The following is a 25,011-nucleotide window of genomic DNA, read 5'->3' on the forward strand; positions in this document are numbered from 1 at the left end:
CTGCAGTGAATTTGGGGTTTGTCTGCAGTGAATTTGGGGTTTTGTCTGCAGTGAGTTTGGGGGTTTGTCTGCAGTGAATTTGGGGTTTTGTCTGCAGTGAGTTTGGGGTTTTGCCTGCAGTGAATTTGGGGTTTTGTCTGCAGTGAGTTTGGGGTTTTGCCTGCAGTGAATTTGGGGTTTTGCCTGCAGTGAATTTGGGGTTTGTCTGCAGTGAATTTGGGGTTTTGTCTGCAGTGAGTTTGGGGGTTTGTCTGCAGTGAATTTGGGGTTTTGTCTGCAGTGAGTTTGGGGTTTTGCCTGCAGTGAATTTGGGGTTTTGTCTGCAGTGAGTTTGGGGTTTGTCTGCAGTGAATTTGGGGTTTGCCTGCAGTGAATTTGGGGTTTGCCTGCAGTGAGTTTGGGGTTTGCCTGCAGTGAATTTGGGGTTTGGGGTGCCAGGACAGGCGTTGCTCTGGCAATGGGAAAGGAGAGCAGAGCCCCCAGTGCATTTCCAGAGCCCGGTGAGGTTTCAGTCAGAGCTGATTTCCCCCAGTTTGGGGTTTGTGGTGCAGGGAATGTCCCAGGGGATGCCCTGGGCTGGCAGACCCAGCTCTGAACAAAGGAGGGACAAAACCCTGCCCTGTCCCCTCCTGGTGCTTCAAACCCCAAAATCACGGAGCAGGCAGAGGCTGCTGAGGGGTTCTGATGGGTTCCAGTGTTTTGGGGAGCAGTGAGGAGCAGAGCAGGTGATTTAGGGGAAAAATCCCCCCCAGAGCCCAGCTGTGGCCCTGCCGAGGAAATCCTGTTGGAGAAGCCGGGGGGAATTAATTGGTTAATTCCTTTTAACGAGGAATGGAAGGTCTGGGAGTGCAGCAGGGTGGGGAGTGAAGGTTGTGGCAGTGCTGCCCTCCTCGGGCTCGGCAGGCTGTGCTGCTGCTGCCTGCATTCCAGAAGGTTCCATTCCCCGGAATTCAGCAGGATCCCAGTGCCTGAATTCGGGATGGTTCCATTCCCTAAAATTCGGGAGGATCCCATCCCCAAGGATGGGGCAGCAATCCCAGCGTGGAGGTTCGTTATCTCCCAGCTCCTAATTAGTCCTGCCCGAAGGGAGGGGTCTCCTGAGGGGGCTGGGGTTCCATGGGGGGGGCTCCAGGCTGGGCAGGTGAGAGTCCAGAGGGCTCCTGGTGGTCCCAGATCCTGCTCTGGGCCAGCAGCACTGTCACCCCAAACCAGCAGCACTGTCACCCCAAACCAGCAGCATTGTCACCCCAAACCAGCAGCACTGTCACCCCAAACCAGCAGCACTGTCACCCCAAACCAGCAGCATTGTCACCCCAAACCAGCAGCATTGTCACCCCAAACCATTCCCACCCCAAACCAGCAGCATTGCCACCCCAAACCAGCAGCACTGTCACCCCAAATTACCACACCCACTCCAAACCAGCAGCATTCCCACTCCCACCCTAAACCAGCAACACTCCCACCCCAAATCATCATTCCCACCCCTCTTCCCGCCCTGTCCCCATCCTGTCCCTGTCCCTGACTGTGTCCCTGTCCCCATCCCTGACCGTGTCCCTGTCCTGTCCCTGTCCTGTCCTGTCCCTGTCCATGTCCTGTCCCCATCCCTGTCCCTGTCCTGTCTTGTCCTGTCCCCGTCCCTGTCCTGTCCCTGTCCTGTCCCCGTCCCTGTCCCCGTCCCTGTCCTGTCCCTGTCCTGTCCCCGTCCCTGTCCCCGTCCCTGTCCTGTCCCTGTCCTGTCCCCGTCCCTGTCCTGTCCTGTCCTGTCCCTGTCCTGTCCTGTCCCGTCCCTGACGTGTCCTCTCTCCGCAGAGAGCCCCAAGGAGAGCTCGGAGCCCACGGGCTCCCCGGCCGCCGTCATCCAGCACAGCTCGGCCCCCAACGGGCTGAGCGCGGCTCGCTCGGCCGCCGAGGCCGTGGCCAGCTCGGTGCTGGCCCAGATGGCCGGGCAAAGGACAGAGCTGGCCGTGCCCGCGGCCGCGCACGTCATCATGGCCCCACAGTCCCAGTCTGCCGGCAGATGATGGCCAGAGCCCCGGAGCGCCCCGGACTGACCGCAGCCCGAGTGACCGCTGCCCCGGGCTGGCCACAGCCCCGAGTGACCGCTGCCCCGGGCTGGCCACAGCACCAGGACTGACCACAGCCCCGAGTGACCGCTGCCCTGGGCTGGCCACAGCCCCGAGTGACCGCTGCCCTGGGCTGGCCACAGACTGACCACAGCCCCGAGTGACCGCTGCCCTGGGCTGGCCACAGCCCCGAGTGACCGCTGCCCCGGGCTGGCCACAGCACCAGGACTGACCACAGCCCCGAGTGACCGCTGCCCCGGGCTGGCCACAGCCCCGAGTGACCGCTGCCCCGGGCTGGCCACAGACTGACCACAGCCCCGAGTGACCGCTGCCCCGGGCTGGCCACAGCCCCGAGTGACCACTGCCCTGGGCTGGCCACAGCCCCGAGTGACCGCTGCCCTGGGCTGGCCACAGCCCCGAGTGACCACTGCCCTGGGCTGGCCACAGCCCCGAGTGACCGCTGCCCCGGGCTGGCCACAGACTGACCACAGCCCCGAGTGACCGCTGCCCCGGGCTGGCCACAGCCCCAAGTGACCACTGCCCTGGGCTGGCCACAGCTCCAGGACTGACCACAGCCCAGAGTGGCCACAGCTCAGAGTGGCCACAGCCCCAGACTGACCACAGCCCCAGACTGACCACCGTGGGCCTGCCAGGATCTCTCCTGTCTCCTCTGGGTTTTTACTCTTTTTGTTTTGTTTTCACTTACGGGCAGCTCTGGCGCGGTCCCGGCCCCGGAGCCCCCGGGCAGGGCGGGCTCTGCTGAACACTGAACCCTGCGGGAGCTGCCACCCTCCTGTCCCTGGGCAGGGGCTGTGACACTTGTCCTGTCCCCTGGGCAGGGGCTGTGACACTTGTGCTGTCCCCTGGGCAGGGCCTGTGACACTTGTGCTGTGTCCTGTGACACTCCGTGCTGTCCCCTGGGCAGGGGGCTGAGACCCTCTGTGCTGTCCCTGTGACACTCCGTGCTGTCCCCTGGGCTGTGACACCCCGTGCTGTCCCCGTGCTGTCCCTGCACCTTCACCTGGAGGCTCCCGGCGCTCCGAGCTCGCACGGTCGAGGTCTCCTCCCTCCCTCCCTCCCTCCCTCCCTCCCTCCCCGCTCCCGGCGATGGATTTCGGGCACGATGGGAAGTGGGACCGCGCTGGGTCTGTGTCCCAGGGGCTGGGACAAGGGGACAGCGCGGGGCTGGGGGACAGAGGTGTCCCCAGGGGCTGCTCCAGGCGGGGTGCAGAGGGGGCTCCCGCATTCCCGAGGGATCGGAGCCGGGAATGGCCGCAGGGAACGGCCCAGGACAAACCCAGCCCGGGCAAACCCAGCCCGGGCAAACCCAGCCCAGACAAACCCAGCCTGGACAAACCCAGCCCGACAAACCCAGCCCGGACAAACCCCGACCGGGCAAACCCAGCCCGGGCAAACCCAGCCTGGACAAACCCAGCCTGGACAAACCCAGCCCGACAAACCCAGCCCGGACAAACCCAGCCTGGACAAACCCAGCCCAGGCTGCCCGGGATCGCCTCCCAGGACCTCGATGTCGGTGGCCTTAATCCGGGACTCGTTGCCTGTTCCGAGGGGAGGGAGCCGGGAACGGGCTCGGGCTTTGCCCCGCTCAGGATTCGCTTCCTGGGCAGGGTCAGAGCCCGTCCTGGGTGTGGGGAGCCCCTGGAATCGTGAGGAGCCCCTGGGACGGGTCCCTGTTCCTGCCTGGGCTCTCTGTGACCCCCGGCGCCCCGCGGCCGCGGCCGGGGCGTGGGAGGAGTTGCCGAAGTGTTTGTGGGATTTGGAAGGAATCTTGTCCCGCTCCGTGGAGCTGCTCCAGCCCTTGGAATTCCTGCCCCTCCCCGGTCCCCTCCTCAGGTCGCACTTCGCCACTTTGGAGCCAGCTTGGTTTGTCCGAGTGATTTTGTTTGGAAGGTTCCCAGGGACAGCAAAGCCCAAAGCAAAGGCTGAGCAGGACGGGAATCTCCTGGGATTTGGGGCTTTCCCAGCGATGGGATCGGCTTCTCGCCCTCCCTCCTCTGCAGCGCTTCCTCGGCTGGGATCGGGATCGGGATCGGGATTGGGATCGGGACTGGGATCAGCATTGAGACTGGGATTGGGATCGGGATCAGCATCAGGACTGGGATCAGCATCGGGACTGGGATCGGGATCAGCATCGGGATTGGGATCAGCATCGGGATCGGGACTGGGATCAGATTGAGATCGGGACTGGGATCAGCATCAGGATTGGGATCGGGATCAGCATCGGGACTGGGATTGGGATTGGGATCGAGATCAGGATTGGGGTCGGGATCAGCATCAGGACTGGGATCAGCATTGGGATCGGGATCAGGATTGGGGTCGGGATCAGCATTGGGATCGGGATCAGGATTGGGATCGGGATCGGGATCAGGATTGGGGTGGGTTTGTGCTGCTGCTCCCTCACTCCCTTTTTCCTCTCGCTCATCCAACTCTCTGTGTCGGGACGGAGCCTCGCTGCTCTCCCGGGAATCCTCGTGGTCCCCTCGGGGTGGGATGCAGGAGCAGTTTTCCCCTTTTTCCCCTTTGTCCCCTCCCTCCAATGCCCCAAAATTCCCCGTTCCCACATCCCCCATCGCCAGTGCCTTGAAAATTCTGCAAATCCGGAAAAAGACGGTTGGGAGCTCCAAACGCGCTCGGGGCCAGGCAGGGAATGAAGGATCCGCATCCAGGCCCGGCTGTGCCTGGGTCTGTTCTCGCTTCTCTCACAGCTCGGGGCTCCCCAGGTGTGTTTTACCCCAGAAGCGGCCGCTCCTCGCGTTGTGACCAGTTCGTTTCTGCTCCGTGGTGGTTCCTCCCGCTTTCCCGAGGCTCCCGGGGGTGGCGGCCCCGGCCCCGCTCGGCAGCGCCGGGCGCCTGCACCTTGCTCTGGGAATCCCGGGGTCCCTGTCCCTTGTCCCTGTTCCCTGTCGCTGTCCCTGTCCCTGTCCCTGTCCCTGTCCCTGTCCCTGTCCCTGTCCCTGCTCCTCTCCCCGTCCCCTCCTCGGTCCCATCCCTGAATCCGGGGGTGATCGGGGGCTCCTCACCTGAGCCCTGCGGGGTCGGGCTGGGGGCGCACGGAGAGCGGGATCAGCCGCTGGGATTTGGGGTTTATGGATTTTATCCGAGCTGTGACCTCGAACTGGGACAAACGGCTGCAAACCCGACCCCGCCAGCGGGGAGCTCCTGCCCCTTCCCTCCTTTCCTCCCCTCTCCAGATCCCTCAGGATTGAGCGGGGTGGGAGCAGTTGGTGCCTGTTCGCCCCCCCAGACCCGCCTTTAGTCCGGAATTCCCGACTCAGGTGGGAATTGTGTCATTTCGGGGCTCGGGGACCCCAGAACGAGCCCGGGAGGTGCCAAAGGGACACGGGACGAGGGTCCTGGGCGTGCCCCCCACCCCCCCCAGCTGCTTTGTGCCACGAGCTTTGACGATCAATAATGGAAGAAGCCAAAAAAGGACCCCCCGAGTACCTGTGTAGTATCTTACCAGTCCATATCGACGCGTATACGCACCCATATATCGTAGATCGGCCGCCGCGGGTCTGACCCGACCCCCGCCCCTCCGAGGGACCCCCAGCCCCGCCCGGGCTCCGTGAGCGGGTCCTCACAGCCCCCGCGGGGGCCCGGGGCCGCGGGGGGACCCGGGGGACACGTCCCAGCCTCCCCCCAGCCCTCGGCCGTGTCATACCAAACATGTAACGTGCCTTTTATTTATGCTGCAAATATAACATTAAAATATTACCCAGGCGGGCCGGCTGCTGCCCTTTGCTGCGGGGGGCGCGGGCTGGGGACACCCCGGGGGTTCACGGTGGGGGTGACACCGGCGTGGGACTGTCCCCGCTCCCGGGTGCTTGTGAGGACACCGCAGTGGCGCGGGGCACCCTCGGGTGCGATTTTTTGGGGCGATTTCGGCTGGTTCGGGGTCGGGAGTGCAGCGGCCGCGCCGTCGGGGCTGCAGGAGCGCGGAGCGGCCACCGGGTGGCGACAGCGAGAGGCGGCCGAGCGGGGAGGGGGCGCGGGGGGCAAAGGAGGGGGACAGGGGGGACAGGGGAGGGACAGTGAGGGGTCCCGAGGGGACAAAGGAGGGGTCTGGGGAGACAGGGGGGACGGTCCGGGGGGCAAAGGAGGGGTCCCGGTCTCGAGGGCTCCTGGCTGGGGGCTGTGGGGGAGTCCCGCTCTCGGGGGTCCCGGGGGTCTCGCTCCGCAGCCCCGGCGGTGCCGGTAGCGGGGCCCGGGCGGGGCGGGAGCTGCGGAGCTCCCCCGTCCGTCCGTCCATCCGTCCGTCCGTCCGTCCGTCCCCGGGGGCGGCTGTCGCGGCTGCTAAATGGCTTTAATTAACGGCGCCGGGTCCCGCTCCCCCGGGACCCCCGGCCCCCCTATAAGAGGCGGCGGCGGCGGCGGCGGCGATGTCGGGGGCGATGTCGGCGGCGATGTCGCGGTGCCCGGTGCTGCTCCTGCTGCTGCTGGCGGGGACCCCGCGCTCCACCCGCGCCTGTCCCGGGACCCCCGGCCCGGTCCCGGTGAGCGCCGGCCCGGCCGGGTTCGGTTTGTGGGGGGCGGTGATCGGGGTTGGGGTCGGGGGTCGCACTCCGGCTCCTGCACCGCCGTGACCCCCGGTCCTCCCCCGCCCCGGGCCGCCGCCGCCGCCCTGGGAGCGCTGCTCCGGGACCCCCCCGCGGCCGCCGAGGTGAGCGGGGAGGGGTCCCGGTCTGGGGGGGTCCCGGTCTGGGGGGTCCCGGTCTGGGGGCACTGAGGGATGGAGTTCGGGGGTTTGGGGACAGCGGAGGGGCGCAGGAGGTGGGGGGGCAGGGATGGTCTTGGGGTGCCTGGGAAGGGTCAGTGGTGTGGGGATGGGGTCCCCATTAAGAGTCCGTGTCCTTCAGCCCATTGCCATCCACCCCTGTCAGTCCATCCGTCCATCCCTGTCCATCTGTCTGTCCCCGCTGTCCCCGGCGGGGATCCACCGTGCTGTCCCCGGCAGCTCGGGGTGGGGGCCGCAGGGGGGGCTCAGCCCCCGCAGCTGGGACCCCCCGCTGGCCCCGTTCTGGACCGTGGCGACCCCGCAGCGCTTCGGCCGCCGCCGCTGAGCCCGGCCCTGAGCCCAGCCCTGAGCCCAGCCCGGCCCTGAGCCCGGCCCTGAGACCAGCCCTGAGCCGAGCCCAGCCCTGAGACCAGCCCTGAGCCCAGCCCTGAGCCCAGCCCGGCCCTGAGCCCATCCCGAGCCGAGCCTATCCCGAGCCACCCGCGGGACCGCCCCTCCCTCAATAAAGCGGTCACACGCCCCCCGAGCCCTCGCTGTGCCCCGTTTGTGCCCCCAGCCCCAACAGAGCCGACACGGGCAGTACAAACCCCCCCAGCTTTTATTCCTGGGGGGCCGATGGCACCGGGGACCCTCCGGAACGGGGAGGGGGGAGGGAGACCCCGGGGCCTGAGGTCCGTCTGTCCATCCACCCGCAGCGGGGGCAGCGCGGTGGCCGCGTCCAGAGGCCGGGCGGCCGCGGGTGGGCGCCGCGTCCCGAGGTCCGAGCGCTGCTGAGCGAGCCGCGGGGCCCGGGCGGGGCTCAGTGGCCCCCGGGCGGGGCTCAGTAGCCCCCCGGGCGGGGGTCACTTGCCCCCGGCCATGATGCGCAGGTACTGCAGCGCGTTGCGGGCGGCCTGGGCGCGGGCGCCGTCGCGGGACGGGGCAGCGCCGTGGCACACGGTGGTCGGCTGCGTGGAGAGCTCCACCAGGCACTGGTGCAGCCCGCTGAGGCTCAGCGCGTCTGGGGGGCACAGTGGGGTCACCGTGAGCCCTGGGCGGTTTGGGGGTGCCGCGGGGTCACCCCGGGCTCAGGGCGGTTTGGGGTCACTCCGGGCTCAGGGCGGTTCAGGGTCACCCCGCGCTCACCCCGCGCTCACCGATGTCGAGGTAGCTGATGGCGAAGCTCTGCTCCTCCGAGAGCTCCTGCAGCAGCGCGCAGGCCCCGCCCGGCGCGGGGGTCGCCCCCCGGCTCCGCAGCTGGCCCAGCTTCTCGCCCGCCGAGTTGCGCAGCGAGTCCCAGGTGCAGCCGGGGGCGCGGCCCCGCAGCCCCTCCAGCCGCGGGCACGTCTGGGGAGGGGGCACGGGGGGGCTCGGGGACCGTCCCGACGTGCGGGACCCCCCCCGGGAATGCGGGAACGGCGGCACAGAGCGCGCCCGGGAGCAGGGAGGGGACACCGGGGGGCCCCGGGGTGGTCCCGGGCTGGTTCGGGGGCGGTCCGGGGGTCCCGCGGCCCTCCCAGTGCCCCCAGTACCATGTTGAACTGGTCCTCCTCGCCCTCGGCCTCGCTGCCGTCCCGCGGCTCCATGGGCACGTTGTGGATCCGCACCAGCATCTTGGCGGCCGCGTTGCGCTTGGCCAGCTTCTTGGAGGTGCCGCTGCCTGGGGAGGGGGCGCGGGGTGAGCCGGGACCCCCCCCCGGGCCCGCCCCAGCCCCCCGGGACCCCCACCCGCCCCTCACCGATCTCCACGAAGCGCTCCACGCGGCAGGTCATGGTGAACTCCTTGCGGTGCGCCGGGCCCGACTCCTGCGTCACCGTGTACTCGGGCAGGCGCCAGCCCTTCTGCACCACCAGCTCCTGGGACAGCGGGGACAGCGGGGACAGCGGGGACAGCCCCGCGGGGCGTCAGAGCTCCGAGCGGGGCCGGGACGGGGATAGCCGGCCCCAAAGGGGGGATAACCGGCACCAAAGTGGGGATAACCGGCACCAAAATGGGGATAACCGGCCCCAAAATGGGGATAAACAGCCCAAAATTGGGGATAACCGGCCCCAAAGTGGGGATAACCGGCACCAAAGTGGGGATAACCGGCCCCAAAATGGGGATAAACAGCCCAAAAATGGGGATGAACATCCCCAAAATGGGGATAAACAGCCCCAAAACGGGGATAACCGGCCCCAAAATGGGGATAAACAGCCCCAAAATGGGGATTACTACACCCAAAACAGGCGTAACTGTCCCCAAAAGAGGGATAACCAGCCCAAAGTAATAACTGTCCCTAAATGGGGATAAGCAGCACAAAATGGAGGGAGCAGCCCCCAAAACAGGAGTAACTGCCCCAAACTGGAGATAACTGTCCCCAAAACAGGAGTAACTGTCCCCAAAGGAGGGAACTGTCCCCAAAACAGGAGTAACTGTCCCCAAAAGGAAGAAGAGCCCCAATGCCATCGTGTCCCCCCCGTTCAAGGGTGAGGCCACCCCCAGGGCCGTGCCCCCCACCCTGGGCAGGTCACGGCCCCAGAGTGGGGGTCCCCAGAGCGGGGGGTCCCCAGAGCAGGGGGTCCCCAGAGTGGGGGGTCCCCAGAGCAGGGGGTCCCCGGAGCAGGGGGTCCCCAGAGTGGGGGGTCCCCAGAGCAGTGGTCCCAGAGCAGTGGTCCCAGAGCAGGGGTCCCCAGAGCAGGGGGTCCCCAAAGCAGGGGGTCCCCAGAGCAGGGGTCCCCAGAGCAGGGGGTCCCCGGAGTGGGGGGTCCCCAGAGCAGGGGGTCCCCAGAGCGGGGGGTCCCCAGAGGGGGGGTCCCCGGAGCAGGGGGTCCCCAAAGCAGGGGGGCCCCAGAGCGGGGTGTCCCCAGAGTGGGGGTCCCCAGAGCAGGGGGTCCCCGGAGTGGGGGGTCCCCAGAGCAGTGGTCCCCAGAGTGGGGGTCCCCAGAGTGGGGGTCCCTAGAGCAGGGGGTCCCCAGAGCAGGGGGTCCCCAGAGTGGGGGTCCCCAGAGCAGGGGGTCCCCGGAGTGGGGGGTCCCCAGAGCAGTGGTCCCCAGAGTGGGGGTCCCCAGAGCTGGGGGTCCCCAGAGCAGGGGTCCCCAGAGCAGGGGGTCCCCAAAGCAGGGGGTCCCCGGAGTGGGGGTCCCCAGAGCAGGGGGTCAGTGTCCCCTCGTGTCCCCCAGTGTCACCCACCTGCAGCGCCCCCACGGGGTTACACTCGGCCTGGGGGGGGGACACCGGCGCCTTCATCTCCAGGGGGGGGCCCCTGCGGGGGCACAGGCTCAGGGGGGCGCCCAGGCCCCCCCGGGGGGGCACAGAGGGGTTTGGGGGGGGTTCGGGGGGTGGGGACACGGTGGCCCCCCCTTACCTGGGCGAGGGGGGGGGCGCGGCGGGGGCCGGGGGGGGCGCGGCGGGGCCGGGCTCTGCCGGGGGCTCCGGGGGGAACGGAGAGCTGGGGGGAGGGGCCGGGTCAGCCCCACCCCCTCGGGCTTTTGGGGACCCCCAGACCCCCTCCAGGCACCCCCACAACCTCCCCAGCCCCCCCCAAACCCATCAGAGCCCAGCAAATCCCCTCAAATACCCCTTTGGTACCCCCAAACTCCTCCCCAGTACCCCCCAAAATTGGGTGCCCCCCACCCCCCATGAACCCCCAGCCCCTCCGGTGCCCCCCCGGTGCCCCCCGGGTGCCCCCCGGTGCCCCCCAGCCCCCACCTGTGCTCCAGGGGCTCCAGCATGGCCCCCCCCCCTCTGAGCAGCCTCAGGGCCACCTCGGCCGCCTTGTGCTTCGCCGCCTTCTTGCTGGGACCCTGTCCTGGGGACACGGGGGGACACGGGGTCAGGGACACGGGGTCAGGGACACGGGGGGGACACCCGGGGACCCCCCCAGCAGCACCCAGGGTTTTGGGGATCCCAGAGGTTCCCCCCATGTCCCCATCCCAAAGCACGGGGCAGACCCTCGGGGGGCAAAGGGGGGGTCCCAGCCTGGGAACAGGGGTTGGGGGTGCCCCCGGTGCAGGGGGTGCCCCCAGGGGGAGTTTGGGGTGCCCCCGGTGCAGGGGGTGCCCCCAGAGGGATTCTGGGGTGCCCCTGGTGCAGGGGGTGCCCCCAGGGTGGGCCAGGCTGGCAGTGGGGGTCCTGGGGTTCCTCAGGGTAGCAGTGGGGGTCCCAGGCTGGCTGGGGGGGTCCTGGGGGTTCCAGGGGTCCCCAGGTTAGCTGTGGGGTCCCCAGGGTAGCAGTGGGGGGTCCCAAGGGTCCCGGGGGTCCCAGGCTGGCTGTGGGGGTCCCGGGGGTCCCAGGGGTCCCAGGCTGGCTGTGGGGGTCCCGGGGGTCCCCAGGCTGGCTGTGGGGGTCCCGGGGGTCCCAGGGGTCTCAGGCTGGCAGTGGGGGTCCCGGGGGTCCCCAGGCTGGCTGTGGGGGTCCCAGGCTGGCAGTGGGGGTCCCGGGGGTCCCAGGGGTCCCAGGCTGGCTGTGGGGGTCCCAGGGGTCCCCAGGCCGGCTGTGGGGGTCCCAGGGGTCCCAGGCTGGCTGTGGGGGTCTCGGGGGTCCCAGGGGTCCCCAGGCTGGCTGTGGGGGTCCCGGGGGTCCCAGGCTGGCTGTGGGGGTCCCGGGGGTCCCAGGGGTCCCAGGCTGGCAGTGGGGGTCCCAGGGGTTCCCAGGCTGGCTGTGGGGGTCCCGGGGGTCCCAGGGGTCCCAGGCTGGCAGTGGGGGTCCCAGGGGTCCCAGGCTGGCAGTGGGGGTCCCAGGGGTCCCCAGGCTGGCTGTGGGGGTCCCGGGGGTCCCAGGGGTCCCAGGCTGGCAGTGGGGGTCCCAGGGGTCCCCAGGCTGGCTGTGGGGGTCCCGGGGGTCCCAGGCTGGCAGTGGGGGTCCCGGGGGTCCCGGGGGTCCCAGGCCGGCTGTGGGGGTCCCGGGGGTCCCCAGGCTGGCTGTGGGGGTCCCGGGGGTCCCGGGGCGGGGTCCCACCGGTGCAGCTGATGTCCCCGAGGGTGACACGGAAGGTGAAGTTGGGCTGGTGGGCCTGGCCCTCGGCCTTGAGCAGGTCGTAGCCGGGGGTGCGGCCTAAGCGAGTCCCATACTCCTGCAGGAGGCTGATGGGCGTCTTGCCGGGGCTGGCGGCCACCATCTGCTCCAGGCTGCGACACGGACACGCGGTGACACGGACACGGGTGGGACACGGCAGGGACCGGGATGGGACAGGGATGGGACAGGGACAGGGATGGGACAGGGATGGGGCAGGGACAGGGGTATCAGCAGCACGGGGACACTGCCACACACTGCAGGGACACAGGGACACAAGGGTGGCACTGCCATGCACTGTAGGGACACGGGGACACGGGGACGGGTGGCACTACCACGGTGTGTGGGGACACGGGGTGGCATTTGTGTGTGACGTGGTGACACAAGGACAGGGATGGAGCCCCTGTGCTGTGTGGGGACAGAGGTGGCACTGGCACACAGCGTGGGGACACGGGGACAGGGGTGGGTGGCACTTGGGGGCACAGGGACAGAGATGGGTGGCACTTGGGGACACGGGGACAGGGGCGGGTGGCACTTGGGGGCACGGGGACAGGCATGGGTGGCACTTGGGGACACAGGGACAGGGTTGGCAGTGTCACTAGGGACACGGGGACAGGGGTGGGTGGCACTTGGGGACACAGGGACAGGGATGGGTGGCACTTGGGGGCACGGGGACAGGGGTGGGTGGCACTTGGGGGCACGGGGACAGGGATGGGTGGCACTTGGGGGCACGGGGACAGGGGTGGGTGGCACTTGGGGGCACGGGGACAGGGATGGCAGTGCCACTAGGGACACGGGGACAGGGATGGGTGGCACTTGGGGACACGGGGACAGGGGCGGGTGGCACTTGGGGACACGGGGACAGGGGCGGGTGGCACTTGGGGGCACGGGGACAGGGGTGGCACTGGCACACAGCGCGGGGACACGGGGACAGGGGTGGCAGTGCCACTGGGGGCACGGGGAAGGCCCCTCCGCCCGCTCGGGGCCAGCCCCGTCCCCTCCCCGCCGCGCACCGGGACGGCCCCGCGCCCCCCCCGGCCCCCCCCGCCCCCGCCGGGGCCCGGGCCCGGCCTAGGCCGCCCCTCCCCCTGCCCGCCGCCGCCGCGCGCGGGGGCCGTGCCGGTGCCGGGGGAGCCGCGGGCGCTGCCGGGGGGCTCTGGGGGGCTGCGGGGGGGCTGCGGGGGTGCCGGTACCTGGGGAAGGCGCCGCCGCTCCGCCGGGCCCCGCCCGCCCCCTCCTCGCTCATCCCCGCCGCTCCGGCCGCCGCCCGCGCCGCCAGGGGGCGCGCGGCATCACGGGAGCGCCGCGCCGCGCGGGGGGTGCTGGGAGCTGTAGTCCGCCCGGCGCGGCCCGCAGCGCGCGCAGCCGCAGTCAGCGCGCCCCGGCGGACTACGCTTCCCACAACCCCCCGCGCCGAGGGGAGGGCGGGAGCGCGGAGGGGGCGGGAAGCGGGGTCACGTGGTGCTGGAGGATGGGGGTCGTGCCTCAGTTTCCCCCCGAGGGGGTGAGGGGACAATGGGGACAATGGGGCAGAGGTGGCACTGGTCAGAGTGGGAGCGCTGGGGACCGAGGGACACCCGTACTGGGAGCGCTGGGATAAGACTGGGAGCGCTGGGATGTGAGGGAGACCCGTATTGGGGGCACTGGGAGTACTGGGATCGAAAGGTCACCCATACTGGGAGAACTGGGATCTAAAGGACACTCATACTGGGAGCCCTGGGATCACTGGGGTGAAAGGGACACCCCTACTGGGAGCACTGGGATCGCTGGGACCCCCGTACTGGGAGCGCTGGGATCGCTCCGGTGCCCCGTGTGCCGCTCGGGCCGGGCGGTCCCGGCCCCGGTACCGGCGGGGTCCTGGGGCAGCGCCGGGGCCGGTCCGGGAGAGGTCCCGGTGCGGTATCGGGGGGTCCCGGTGACAGTGCAGGTCTCCCCGGTACCGGGGGTGGTCCCGGTGCGGTATCGGGGGGTCCCCGTGCCAGTGCCGGTCCCTCCGGTGCGGGGGTTCCTGGTGCCGGACCCTGCCGGTGCCGGGGGACGGGTCCTGATGCGGTATTTGGGTCCCGGTGCCGTTTCGGGGTCCCGGTGCGCTGTCAGGCGGGTCCCCGGTGCCGGGGGAGGGGTCTCGCTGCGGTATCTGGGTCCCGGTCCCGGTCTCTCCGATGCGGGGGGTCCCGCTGCGGTACCGGGGTCCCGGTTCGGTACCGGGGTTCCCAGTGCGGGGGTTCCCAGTGCGGGGGTTCCCGGTGCGGTACCGGGGTCCCGCTGCGGTACCGGGTTCCCGCTGCGGTACCGGGTCCCGGTGCGGTATCTGGGTCCCGGTGCAGTATCGGGGTTCCCGGTGCGGTACCGGGGTCCCGGTGCGGTACCGCGGTCCCGGTGCGGTCCCGGGGTTCCCAGTGCGGGGGTTCCCGCTGCGGTACCGGGTTCCCGCTGCGGTACCGGGTTCCCGGTGCGGTATCTGGGTCCCGGTGCAGTATCTGGGTCCCGCTGCGGTACCGGGTTCCCGGTGCGGTATCTGGGTCCCGGTGCGGTATCTGGGTCCCGGTGCAGTATCGGGGTTCCCGCTGCGGTACCGGGTTCCCGGTGCAGTATCTGGGTCCCGGTGCAGTATCGGGGTTCCCGGTGCGGTACCGGGGTCCCGCTGCGGTACCGGGTCCCGGTGCGGTATCTGGGTCCCGGTGCAGTATCTGGGTCCCGGTGCAGTATCGGGGTTCCTGGTGCAGTATCGGGGTTCCCGCTGCGGTATCGGGGTCCCGGTGCGGTACCGGGTCCCGCAGCGCTGCCGGGGGGGCTCCCGGTGCCCGTGCCGGTCTCTCCGGTGCGCGGGGCGGGGCCGGGGCGGGGCCGTTCCCGTCGGGCGGGGCCGTTCTCGCCGCTCGCCCCGACCGCGGCCCCGGCCCCGGTACCGGCCCCGCCCGCCGGGCCCAGCCCCACCAGCACCGGCACCGCCGGGACCCCCCCGGCACCGGGACCCCCCAGGGACCCCCCGGCATCACCCGCATTCCCGGGCTCGGGGCCCGGAGCCCCCGCAGGTACCGGCACCGGCTCGGGGGGGATGCGCGGGGATGGGGGGGCGGGGGCAGCACCGGGGATGCTCCGGGATGGGGGGGGGGCAGCGGGGCCGGTACCGGGGCCGGTACCGGGGGGGGGTCACGGCCCCCTCCATCCCCCGGTGCCCCCGGGCCGGGGGGGCCGCGCCCTCCCCTCCCCCCGCGGGTGTGATTGGGGAGGGGGGGGGAGGGGGGGGCTGAGAGGGGGGGAGGGGACGCGCGCGGGCTCCCGCACACGCGCGTGCACGCGCGCGGACCCCCCCTTGTCCCCCCCCCGCACCCCCGCAGCCGCGCGCGCGCTCGTGACCTCTTACACGCTCGTGTGCGCGCGTCCCCGCGCGTGTCCGTGCGTCACTGCGCGTGTCCGCGTGTTCGGGCGCGTGTCCGTGTGTCCCCCCTGCCCCCGCGCCCCCTGCCCCCGTCACGCAGCGTCCCCCGCACCCTCCGCATGTCGCGACAGGGCGCCGTGTCCCGACATGACGCGCCGGCGGAGGCGCTGTTCCGCTCCCGCTCCCCTCCTCCCACGCTGCGCTGTCGCGACACGGGCCCGGCGCTGTCGCGTGTCGCGCACACGACCCCGTCCCCGCTTTGTCCCGAGCCCCCCCGGGCGCGGCTCCCCCGCTCCTGCCTCAGTTTCCCCGGGGGAGCGATGGGGGGGGGGGGGAGGCTCCATCCCCAGCCGCGATGACGTCACCGAGTGACGTGATGTCACCACGGGGGGACACACGCGACACCTGGAGGGGCGGGGTCGTGTCCCCCTCCCCCGCGGGTCCCTCGGGGTGACGTTCAGCCCCTCCCCCGCCACCCCCGTGACTCAACCCCCCCCCCCCACAATGTCAGTGATGACATCATCGCGGCCGCGCTGTTGCCATGGCAACTGTCCCCCGCCCCGGGGACCCCTCGTGCCTCAGTTTCCCCCGGGGGTGACCCGGCCGTGGCGCTTTGGGGGCGAGCGGGGGGAGCGGGGGGCGAGCGTGAGGGGGGGTCACGGGCGAGTCTGGGGGTCACGGGCGAGTCTGGGGGTCACGGGCCAGTTTGGGGGTCACGGGCCAGTTTGGGGGTCACGGGCGAGTCTGGGGGTCACGGGCCAGTTTGGGGCTCCCGTGGGTCCCGGGGGCTCGCACCTCTGTGCAGGGGCCACAGTCCGGGGAGCCCTGGGGTCCTGGGGGGGTCACACGTGTGGGAGGGGGCTCGCCCCCAATTCCGGGTGCCGAGGGCTGCGCTGCCCGTTCGCCCGTCCCGCTGACCACTCGCCCGCCCCACTGACCGCTCGCCCGTCCCACTGACCACTCGCCCGTCCCGCTGACCACTCGCCCGCCCCGCTGACCACTCGCCCGCCCCGCTGACCACTCGCCCGCCCCGCTGCCCGCTCGCCCGTCCCACTGACCACTCGCCCGTTCCCCTGCCCGCTCGCCCGCCCCGCTGACCGCTCGCCCGCCCCGCTGACCACTCGCCCGCCCCGCTGACCACTCGCCCGCCCCGCTGACCACTCGCCCGTCCCGCTGACCACTCGCCCGCCCCGCTGACCGCTCGCCCCGCAGGCTCCGGCCATGGCCTGCCTGCACGAGACCCGCACCCCGTCGCCGTCGCTGGCGCTGCCGTCGGACGGGACCCCCGAGCAGGAGCTGACCCCCACCCAGTGCGTCCTGCGCGATGTGCTGCCCGCCCCCAGCGCCCCCCCCGAGGCCTGGCCCCGCCGGGGGGGACCCCGGCCCGCCGAGCTCGGCCCCGAGGCCGCGGGGCCGCTGGCCGCCGACGCCGCCCACCTGCGCTGCCAGGCCGGGGGCGGGTTCCTGGAGGGGCTCTTCGGGTGCCTGAAGCCCGTGTGGACCATGATCGGGAAAGCGTACGCGGCGGAGCACAAGCACCCGCCCGAGGGTGAGCGGGGACCGCCACCGGGACCGGGACCGCGACCGGGACCGCGACCGGGACCGCCACCGGGACAGGGGGTGGAGATCGGGGTGAAGGGGGGTAAAGGGGGTTCAGAGCAGGGTCCAAGGGGGTAAACGGGCGGGTGAGAGGGACAAAGGAGGGCGTGAGGAGAAAAGAGGGGGGTGAAGTGCAAAAGAAGGGGTGGGGGGTAAAAGAGGGGGTGAAGAAGGCAGGGGAGGGGTGTGGGGGTGTGGGTGCATCTTGGGGATGGGGGTGCTGGGGGCGCCCTGGGGGTGCTGGTGCCGTTCCCGGGGGTGCCCTGGGGGTCCCGCTGGGTGGGTGCCATGCCCGGGGGTGCCCCGGGGGTCCCGCCGGGCGGGTGTGATGCCCGGGGTCCCACTGGGTGGATTCTGGGGGTGCCCGGGGGTCCCTCTGGGCAGTGCCATGCCCGCCCTGCCCGCAGACCCCTGGGAGGTGCCGTTCGAGGAGATCCTGGACCTGCAGTGGGTGGGCAGCGGCGCGCAGGGCGCCGTGTTCCTGGGCCGCTTCCACGGCGAGGAGGTGGCCGTGAAGAAGGTGCGGGACCTGAAGGAGACCGACATCAAACACCTGCGCAAGCTCAAGCACCCCAACATCATCACCTTCAAGTGAGTGGGGGGCTGCTGGCACCGACGGGGACACCGCGGGGTTGGGGACAGCACGGGGACACTGCAGGAATGGGGACACCACGGACGTGGGGACAGCATGGGCACGGGGACAGCATGGGCACGGGGACACTGCAGGAATGGGGACACCACGGACATGGGGACAGCACGGACATGGGAACAGCATGGGCACGGGGACACTGCAGGAATGGGGACACCACGGACATGGGGACAGCATGGGCGCGGGGACACTGCAGGAATGGGGACACCACGGACATGGGGACAGCACGGACATGGGGACACTGCAGGAATGGGGACACCACGGACATGGGGACAGCACGGACATGGGGACAGCATGGGCACGGGGACACTGCAGGAATGGGGACACCACGGACATGGGGACAGCATGGGCGCGGGGACACTGCAGGAATGGGGACACCACGGACATGGGGACAGCACGGACATGGGGACACTGCAGGAATGGGGACACCATGGGCACAGGGACAGCATGGGCACGGGGACACTGCAGGAATGGGGACACCATGGACATGGGGACAGCACGGACATGGGGACAGCATGGGCACAGGGACACTGCAGGAATGGGGCATGGGCATGGCGTGGTGCATGGAGCATGCTGGAACACGGACACAGCATGGGGATGGACATGGCATGGACATGGAATGTGCATGGAATGGACACAGCATGGAAATGGCATGAGCACAGCATGGACACAGCATTGGCATGGCATGGAGACGGCATGGACGCTGGATGGACACTGGATGGGCACTGGATGGGCACAGCACGCACATGGAATGCACATGGCATGGACGCAGCATGGACATGGAATGCACATGGCACGGACGCAGGACGGACACGGAATGGACACGGCATGGGCACAGCCTGGGCACAGCCACGGAGGTCACGGGCACGCCGCGGGCGTGGGGACCCCGGCATGGCACGGCCCGAGGCGGGCGGGACGCCCTGGGTGTGCTGGCCGGAGCGGTGGCCCCGGTGGCCCCGGTGGCCCCGGTGGCCCCGGCGGGCGCTGAGGTGGCGCTGTGCCCGCAGGGGCGTGTGCACCCAGGCCCCCTGTTACTGCATCATCATGGAGTTCTGCGCCCAGGGCCAGCTCTACGAGGTGCTGCGCGCCGGCCGCAAGGTCACGCCGTCCCTGCTGGTGGACTGGTCCATGGGCATCGCCGGCGGCATGAACTACCTGCACCTGCACAAGATCATCCACCGCGACCTCAAGTCGCCCAAGTGAGCGGGGACGGGGCTCGGGGCCCCCCGGGCGTGGGGACACCGTGGGGCGGGTGCCGTGCCGGGCCGGGCCGGGGTGTCCCTGCCGGTGTCCCTGAGCTGTGTCACCGTGGCGCTGCCGCTCCTGGTGGCTTTGTGACAGTGGCAGTGCCGTGGTCGTGGTGGTGGCCAAGCTGTGCTCGTGGTGGTCCCCCCCACAGGAGCACACTCGTGCCATGGTGTCCCATGTCCATGGCGGTGTCCCATGGCAGTGCCATGGCCATACTGGTGTCCCATGGCAGTGCCACGTCCATGGTGGTGTCCCTTGGCAGTGCCATGGCCATACTGGTGTCCCATGGCAGTGCCATGGCCATACTGGTGTCCCATGGCAGTGCCACGTCCATGGTGGTGTCCCATGGCAGTGCCATGGCCATACTGGTGTCCCATGGCAGTGCCACATCCATGGTGGTGTCCCATGGCAGTGCCATGGCCATACTGGTGTCCCATGGCAGTGCCATGGCCATACTGGTGTCCCATGTTGGTGCCATGGCCATGTTGGCATTGCCCCATGTTGCTGCTGTCCCACGCAGTGTCCGTGCTGTCCACTGTCCTGTCCCTGTCCCTGTCCCTGTCCCTGTCCCTGTCCCTGTCCCTGTCCCGATGGTGCTCACAGCAGTTGCATGCCTGCGGCGCTGCTGTGCCCGTGTCATTGGTGTGTCACTGGCGTGTCCTTGGTGTGTCCTTGGCATATCCTTGGCATGTCCTTGGCGTGGCACTGGTGTGTCCCTGGCGTGTCACTGTCGTGTCCTTGGCATGTCCCTGGCGTGTCCTTGGCGTGTCCTTGGCGTGTCCCTGGCGTGTCCCTGGCGTGGCACTGAGCGTGTGTCCCCAGCATGCTCATCACCTACGACGACGTGGTGAAGATCTCGGACTTCGGCACCTCCAAGGAGCTCATCGACAAGAGCACCAAGATGTCGTTCGCCGGCACCGTGGCCTGGATGGCGCCCGAGGTGATCCGCAACGAGCCCGTGTCCGAGAAGGTGGACATCTGGTGAGGACAGCTCTGGGGACACTGGGGACAGCTCTGGGGACACTGGGGACAGCTATGGGGACACTGGGGACAGCTGTGGATGCACTGGGGACAGCTGTGGGGACAGCTGTGGGGACACTGGGGACAGCTGTGGTGGCACTGGGGACAGCTGTGGGGACACTGGGGACAGCTCTGGGGACACTGGGGACAGCTGTGGGGGGCACTGGGGACAGCTGTGCTGGCACTGGGGACAGGTGTGGCACTGGGGACATCTGTGGGGACACTGGGGACAGCTGTGGTGGCACTGGGGACAGCTGTGGGGACACTGGGGACAGGTGTGGCACTGGGGACATCTGTGGGGACACTGGGGACAGCTGTGGTGGCACTGGGGATAGCTGTGGATGCACTGGGGACAGCTGTGGGGACACTGGGGATAGCTGTGGATGCACTGGACAGCTGTGGTGGCATTGGGGACAGCTGTGGTGGCACTGGGGATAGCTGTGGATGCACTGGGGACAGCTGTGGTGGCACTGGGGACAGCTGTGGTGGCACTGGGGACACAGCGGGGCAGGCAGTGGGGACAGGAGACATTGTGGGGATGCCAAGGACGTGGAGGGCACTGGGGATACTGGGGACACTGGGAGTGACGTTGCAGGGCCGGGGGAGCGGGGGACACGGGGACAGCAGAGCGGGTGGCGGTGAGGGGACAGCAGGAGGCTGTGGGTGACAGGCCGTGGGTGCCCTCAGGTCCTTCGGGGTGGTGCTGTGGGAGCTGCTGACGGGCGAGATCCCCTACAAGGACGTGGACTCCTCTGCCATCATCTGGGGCGTGGGCAGCAACAGCCTCCACCTGCCCGTCCCCTCCAGCTGCCCCGACGGCTTCAAGGTGCTGCTGCGCCAGTGCTGGTGAGTGGCCACGGGGACAGCCTGGGGACAGCCTGGGAACAGCCTGGGGACAGCCTTGGACAGCCTGGGACACCCTGGGGACAGCCTGGGAACAGCCTGGGAACTGCCTGGGGACAGCCTGGGGACAGCCTGGGGACAGCCTGGGACAGCCTGGGCACAGCCTGGGGACAGCCTGGGGACAGCCTTGGACAGCCTGGGACACCCTGGAGACAGCCTGGGACAGCCTGGGGATAGCCTGAGGGCAGCCTGGGGACAGCCTGGGGACAGCCTGGGACACCCTGGAGACAGCCTGGGACAGCCTGGGACAGCCTGGGGACAGCCTGAGGGCAGCCTGGGGACAGCCTGGGACAGCCTGAGGACACCCTGGGGACAGCCTGGGACAGCCTGGGACAGCCTGAGGACACCCTGGGGACAGCCTGGGGATACCTGGGGACAGCCTGGGACAGCCTGGGACACCCTGGGGACAGCCTGGGGACAGCCTGGGACAGCCTAGGACAGCCTGGGGACAGCCTGAGACACCCTGGGGACAGCCTGGGACACCCTGGGGACGCTCTGTGGGCCCTGTGGCACAGGGGACCCCACCACAGATGGGGCCGTGGGGCAGCACGAGGGACTCAGGGCAGGGCAGGGGGGTCCCCTGGTGCCCCCCGTGTGTCCTGTGCACCCTTCTCTGCCACTGCTCCCCAAAACCTGCTGGACCCCCAGCCCTCCCAGCCTGCCCCAGAACCCCCCAGACCCCTCCCAGCCCCTCCAGGACCCCCCAGCCCCCTCAGGGCCGTGTCCTCCCCCCAGGAACAGCAAGCCCCGGAACCGGCCGTCCTTCCGCCAGATCCTGCTGCACCTGGACATCGCCTCGGCCGATGTGCTGTCCACCCCCCAGGAGACATACTTCAAATCCCAGGTACCCCGAGCCCAGCGCCCCCAGTGCCCCCAGTAACACAGGGGCCAGCACCCAGTGACTGCAGGGGGCAGTGCCCACAGTGCCCGGGGTGGCCGGAGCTGGACAATGACAGGGGACAGTGACAGGGGGCAGTGACAGGGAACAGAGACAACGGGCAGGGACAGGGGGCAGTGACAGGGGGCAGGGACAGGGGACAGTGACAGGGGACAGGGACAGGGGGCAGTGACAATGGACAGTGACAGGGGCAGGGACAGGGGACAGGGACAGGGGACAGTGACAGGGGACAGTGACAGGGGACAGGGACAGGGGACAGTGATAATGGGCAGTGACAATGGGCAGTGACAGGGGGCAGGGACAGGGGACAGGGACAGGGGCAGGGACAGGGGACAGTGACAATGGGCAGTGACAGGGGACAGTGACAGGGGACAGGGACAGGGACAGGGGACAGTGACAGGGGGCAGGGACAGGGGACAGTGGCAGGGGCAGTGACAGGGGACAGGGACAGGGGACAGGGACAGGGGACAGGGGACAGGGACATGGGACAAGGGACAGGGGACAGGGACAGGGGACAGGGACAGGGGGCAGGGACAGGGGACAGGGGACAGGGACAGGGGACAGGGACAGGGGGCAGGGACAGGGGACAGGGCGCAGTGACAGCGCTGTCCTGCCGCAGGCCGAGTGGCGGGAGGAGGTGAAGCTGCACTTCGAGAAGATCAAGTCGGAGGGGACGTGTCTGCACCGGCTGGAGGAGGAGCTGATCAACCGCCGGCGCGAGGAGCTGCGGTGGGGCCGTGCTGGGAGCACTGGGAGCACTGGGAGCACTGGGAGCGCTGGGGGCGGTGGGGCACAGGGACATCCCTGTCCCTGCCCCCCGGCCGGTGTCCCCCGGCCCCGCGCGCTGACGCCACGCGTGTCCCCAGGCACGCGCTGGACATCCGGGAGCACTACGAGCGGAAACTGGAGCGAGCCAACAACCTCTACATGGAGCTGAGCGCGCTCATGCTGCAGCTGGAGCTCAAGGAGAAGGAGCTGCTCAGGTGGGTGGGCAGCCCCCCAAAAAACCCCCGAATGAACCCCCAAACAGCACCCCCAGCACGCCCTGTGCCATCCCACGGTCACTCCCGGCCGTGGCCAGTCCTTTGTCCACCCGTGGCCGCTCCCCCGGCCCCGGGCGCTCCCCAGGCCCCGCTTGCCGCGGGCGGGGGGCGCGGGTGCCCACGCGTGGCCCGTGGCAGGCGGGAGCAGGCGCTGGAGAAGCGCTACCCCGGGCTCTTCAAGCCGCGGGTGCCGCGGGGGCTCCTGCACGGCAACGCCGTCGAGACCCTCATCAAGAAGCGCAACGTGCCCCAGAAGCTCTCGCCCCACGGCAAGCGGTGAGCGGGGCTGGGGGCCTGGGGGGCACCGTGGGGTGGGGGGACATGGGGGGAAACGGGGGAGCTGGGGTTTGGGTTGAGGGGACGCGGTTGGGGGGTCGTTTAGGGGGCGGGGTGGGGGTGTCGGGGCTCTTCAGGGACGGGGGAGATGCTCTGGGTGTGCAGAAATTTGGGGTTCTGGGTTTGGGGTCGTTGAAGGGACTGGGGGTGTATGGATTCTTGAAGGGGGAAATGTTTGGGGTCCGCAGAGTGGGGGTTTGGGGTGCTTGGGGGAGTTCTGGGGCTGCGGACGCCGGTGTCCCTTGGAGGGCGGGGGGTTCTTTGGATACCCCAGGGGCCCCCCCGGTGCCGGGATCGCCATCCACAGCCCTTCCCGCGTCGCTCCCCTGCGCAGCCCCGACATCCTGAAGCCGGAGGTGCTGCTGCCCAAGCTGGACGCGGCCATGGCGCAGGTGGCGCTGCCGGGGTGTCCCAAGGGCCCCCCGTCCCCCGGGCGCAGCCGCCGGGCCAAGGGGCGCCACCGCAAGGCGGGACCCCGGGGGGGCTGCGGGGAGCCGGGGCCCGAGGCCGGAACCCCCCGGGGACCCCCGGCCACCGCCGCCAGCCCCGACATCCTCGGGGGCACCCTGGAGGCCGCGGGGGCCCCCCCGGCCGCGGTACCTGATGTGGGACCCGAGGGGGCGACGGGCACCCAAGGGTCCCCCCCGCCGCAGCCCCCCACTCCCGGGGAGCCCGAGCGGGAGAGCGGCGCCGGCCGGGGGGGCAAAGGGGGCGCCGGGCAGCACCTGACCCCCGCGGCTCTGCTGTACCGGGCGGCCGTCACCCGCGGGCAGGTGAGACCCCAGACCCACGGACCCTCTGGGGGCGGCGGGGGGACACGGGGGGAGCCCCCGGGGGGAGGGGGGATGGATTCCGCCCGGGGAGGGGCTTGGGGAGGGGGCGTCAGGAGCCGCGTCTCCCCCGCGGGGCGGGACCGAGGGTGGTTCCCGAGGGGCACCAGGAGGACCCCAACACCCCCCCACCGTGTGCCCCAGAAACGGGGGGTCTCGTCGGAGGAGGAGGAGGGCGAAGTGGACAGCGAGGTGGAGCTGCCGCTGCGGCAGAGGTGGGTGCGCCCCCCGCGGGCCCGGGGACACCGGGAGGGTCCGGGGGTGTCCGGACCCCCCCTCCCCAAACCACCTCACGCCGGGCCCCCCTCGCCCCTCGCCAGGTGGCCCCCGGGGATGAGCAAGCGCCAGTCGCTGTCCACCTTCAGCTCGGAGAACTTCTCGGACGGCGACGGCGACGAGGGTCACACGAGCGAGCCGTCGCACAGCGCGACCCCCGACGTGGGCAGCACCAACACGGACGAGCGCCCCGATGACCGCTCCGAGGATCTGCTGTCCCAGGGCTCCGAGATCCCGCTGGACGCGGCCCCCCCCGAGGGGCCCGGCCGCCGGCACGGGGGGCTCAGCCCCACCAAGGTGATCCCCAGGGGGGGCCACGGCGGTGAGGGAGGGTCCTCTGAGCCCCCCAGATGGGCGGGGAGGGAATGGGGGCCCCCAGGAATGGTCGCCATGGATTTCGGGGAGGGGGGGGTCTCTGAGCCCCCCGGGTGGGGTTGGCAAAGGGAATGGATCCCCCAGACTGGTCCTCATGGGGTGGGTGGGCGTCTCTGAGCCCCCCAGATTGGGAGGAGGCCCCACGAATGGTCCGCACGGGTTTGGGGGGGTCTCTGAGTCCCCCAGATGGGGTTGGCAAAGGGAAGGGGGTCTCTGAGCCCCCCCAGACTGGTCCTCATGGGGTGGGTGGGTGGGGGTCTCTGAGCCCCCCGGGTGGGGTTGGCAGAGGGGAGGAGATTCCCCTGAGCCCTCCAGGAACGGCCCTCATGGTTTTGGGGTGGTCGGCAGAGAGAAAGGGGGTCCCATGGCCCCCACCCCCATCCCCAGGGTGGCCGGGCGTGTCCCCCCCCCGACATTCGTGTCCCCCCCGTGTCCCCAGGTCTCCGAGGACTCGGACTGTGACAGTGCAGAGCTGGATCACTCAGGCAGCGGCGAGGGGCCCCCCCGGCCCACAGCCCCCCCGGGCCTGTGACCTGTGCGCCCCCCACTCCCCCCTGCACTCCCCCACTTGTACAGCCCCAAATATTTATATAAATATCTATTGCTCTCTACTGCTGCTGCTCTTGGGGGGCTCTGGGCCTCCTTTGTGTGTGGGGGTCCCACA

General features: G+C 70.1%; 3 protein-coding genes across 4 annotated transcripts in view; 2 read left to right on the forward strand and 1 right to left on the reverse strand.

Annotated features, from left to right (window-relative positions):
* LOC130265912 (cyclic AMP-dependent transcription factor ATF-7-like) overlaps positions 1-3,034 on the forward strand; it is a 63,684-nt gene extending 60,650 nt beyond the window's left edge. The window contains exons 12-15 of the mRNA XM_056515252.1: positions 1,810-2,417; positions 2,452-2,483; positions 2,518-2,593; positions 2,627-3,034. Of these exons, the coding sequence (XP_056371227.1) occupies positions 1,810-2,021 (212 nt within the window). The 3' untranslated portion in view covers positions 2,022-2,417; positions 2,452-2,483; positions 2,518-2,593; positions 2,627-3,034. The remainder of the gene's footprint in view (positions 1-1,809; positions 2,418-2,451; positions 2,484-2,517; positions 2,594-2,626) is intronic.
* A 4,365-nt stretch (positions 3,035-7,399) lies between these two features.
* Positions 7,400-13,089, reverse strand: TARBP2 (TARBP2 subunit of RISC loading complex). Of its 2 annotated transcripts, XM_056515224.1 has the most exons (9): positions 12,982-13,089; positions 11,735-11,904; positions 10,487-10,586; positions 10,143-10,226; positions 9,968-10,040; positions 8,538-8,655; positions 8,331-8,458; positions 7,956-8,145; positions 7,400-7,819 (listed from the first exon to the last, which is right to left on the reverse strand). In XM_056515224.1, exons 1-9 carry the CDS (start codon positions 13,032-13,034, stop codon positions 7,662-7,664), a joined length of 1,074 nt encoding a protein of 357 aa, XP_056371199.1. In that variant the 5' UTR covers positions 13,035-13,089; the 3' UTR covers positions 7,400-7,661. The 2 variants fall into 2 exon arrangements, with proteins under 2 accessions (XP_056371199.1, XP_056371200.1); XM_056515225.1 differs by lacking the exon at positions 10,143-10,226.
* A 1,656-nt stretch (positions 13,090-14,745) lies between these two features.
* Positions 14,746-24,958, forward strand: MAP3K12 (mitogen-activated protein kinase kinase kinase 12). Its single transcript, XM_056515201.1, has 14 exons — positions 14,746-14,823; positions 16,383-16,719; positions 17,177-17,360; positions 18,426-18,617; positions 19,489-19,647; positions 20,374-20,532; positions 21,325-21,433; positions 22,107-22,216; positions 22,354-22,470; positions 22,669-22,806; positions 23,201-23,639; positions 23,841-23,911; positions 24,017-24,269; positions 24,787-24,958. The coding sequence occupies exons 2-14, from the start codon at positions 16,392-16,394 to the stop codon at positions 24,877-24,879; spliced, it is 2,352 nt and encodes a 783-aa protein (XP_056371176.1). The 5' UTR covers positions 14,746-14,823; positions 16,383-16,391; the 3' UTR covers positions 24,880-24,958.
* The last annotated feature ends 53 nt before the right edge of the window (positions 24,959-25,011 follow it).

This window comes from Oenanthe melanoleuca, linkage group LGE22, assembly GCF_029582105.1.
Source record: "Oenanthe melanoleuca isolate GR-GAL-2019-014 linkage group LGE22, OMel1.0, whole genome shotgun sequence".
NCBI lineage: Eukaryota > Metazoa > Chordata > Aves > Passeriformes > Muscicapidae > Oenanthe > Oenanthe melanoleuca.

Bases quoted from the DNA above. Each gene is read 5' to 3' on its own strand.
- TARBP2 (XM_056515224.1), bottom strand. From the start codon at position 13,034: ATGAGCGAGGAGGGGGCGGGCGGGGCCCGGCGGAGCGGCGGCGCCTTC. The intron at 10,587-11,734 runs GTGGGACCCCGC...CCGTGTCCCCAG, and splicing joins CGGGGACATCAGCTGCACCG to GACAGGGTCCCAGCAAGAAG. The intron at 8,459-8,537 runs GTGAGGGGCGGG...CCCCCTCCCCAG, and splicing joins GGAGCGCTTCGTGGAGATCG to GCAGCGGCACCTCCAAGAAG.
- MAP3K12 (XM_056515201.1), top strand. From the start codon at position 16,392: ATGGCCTGCCTGCACGAGACCCGCACCCCGTCGCCGTCGCTGGCGCTG. The intron at 21,434-22,106 runs GTACCCCGAGCC...GTCCTGCCGCAG, and splicing joins AGACATACTTCAAATCCCAG to GCCGAGTGGCGGGAGGAGGT. The intron at 24,270-24,786 runs GTGATCCCCAGG...CCGTGTCCCCAG, and splicing joins GGGGGCTCAGCCCCACCAAG to GTCTCCGAGGACTCGGACTG.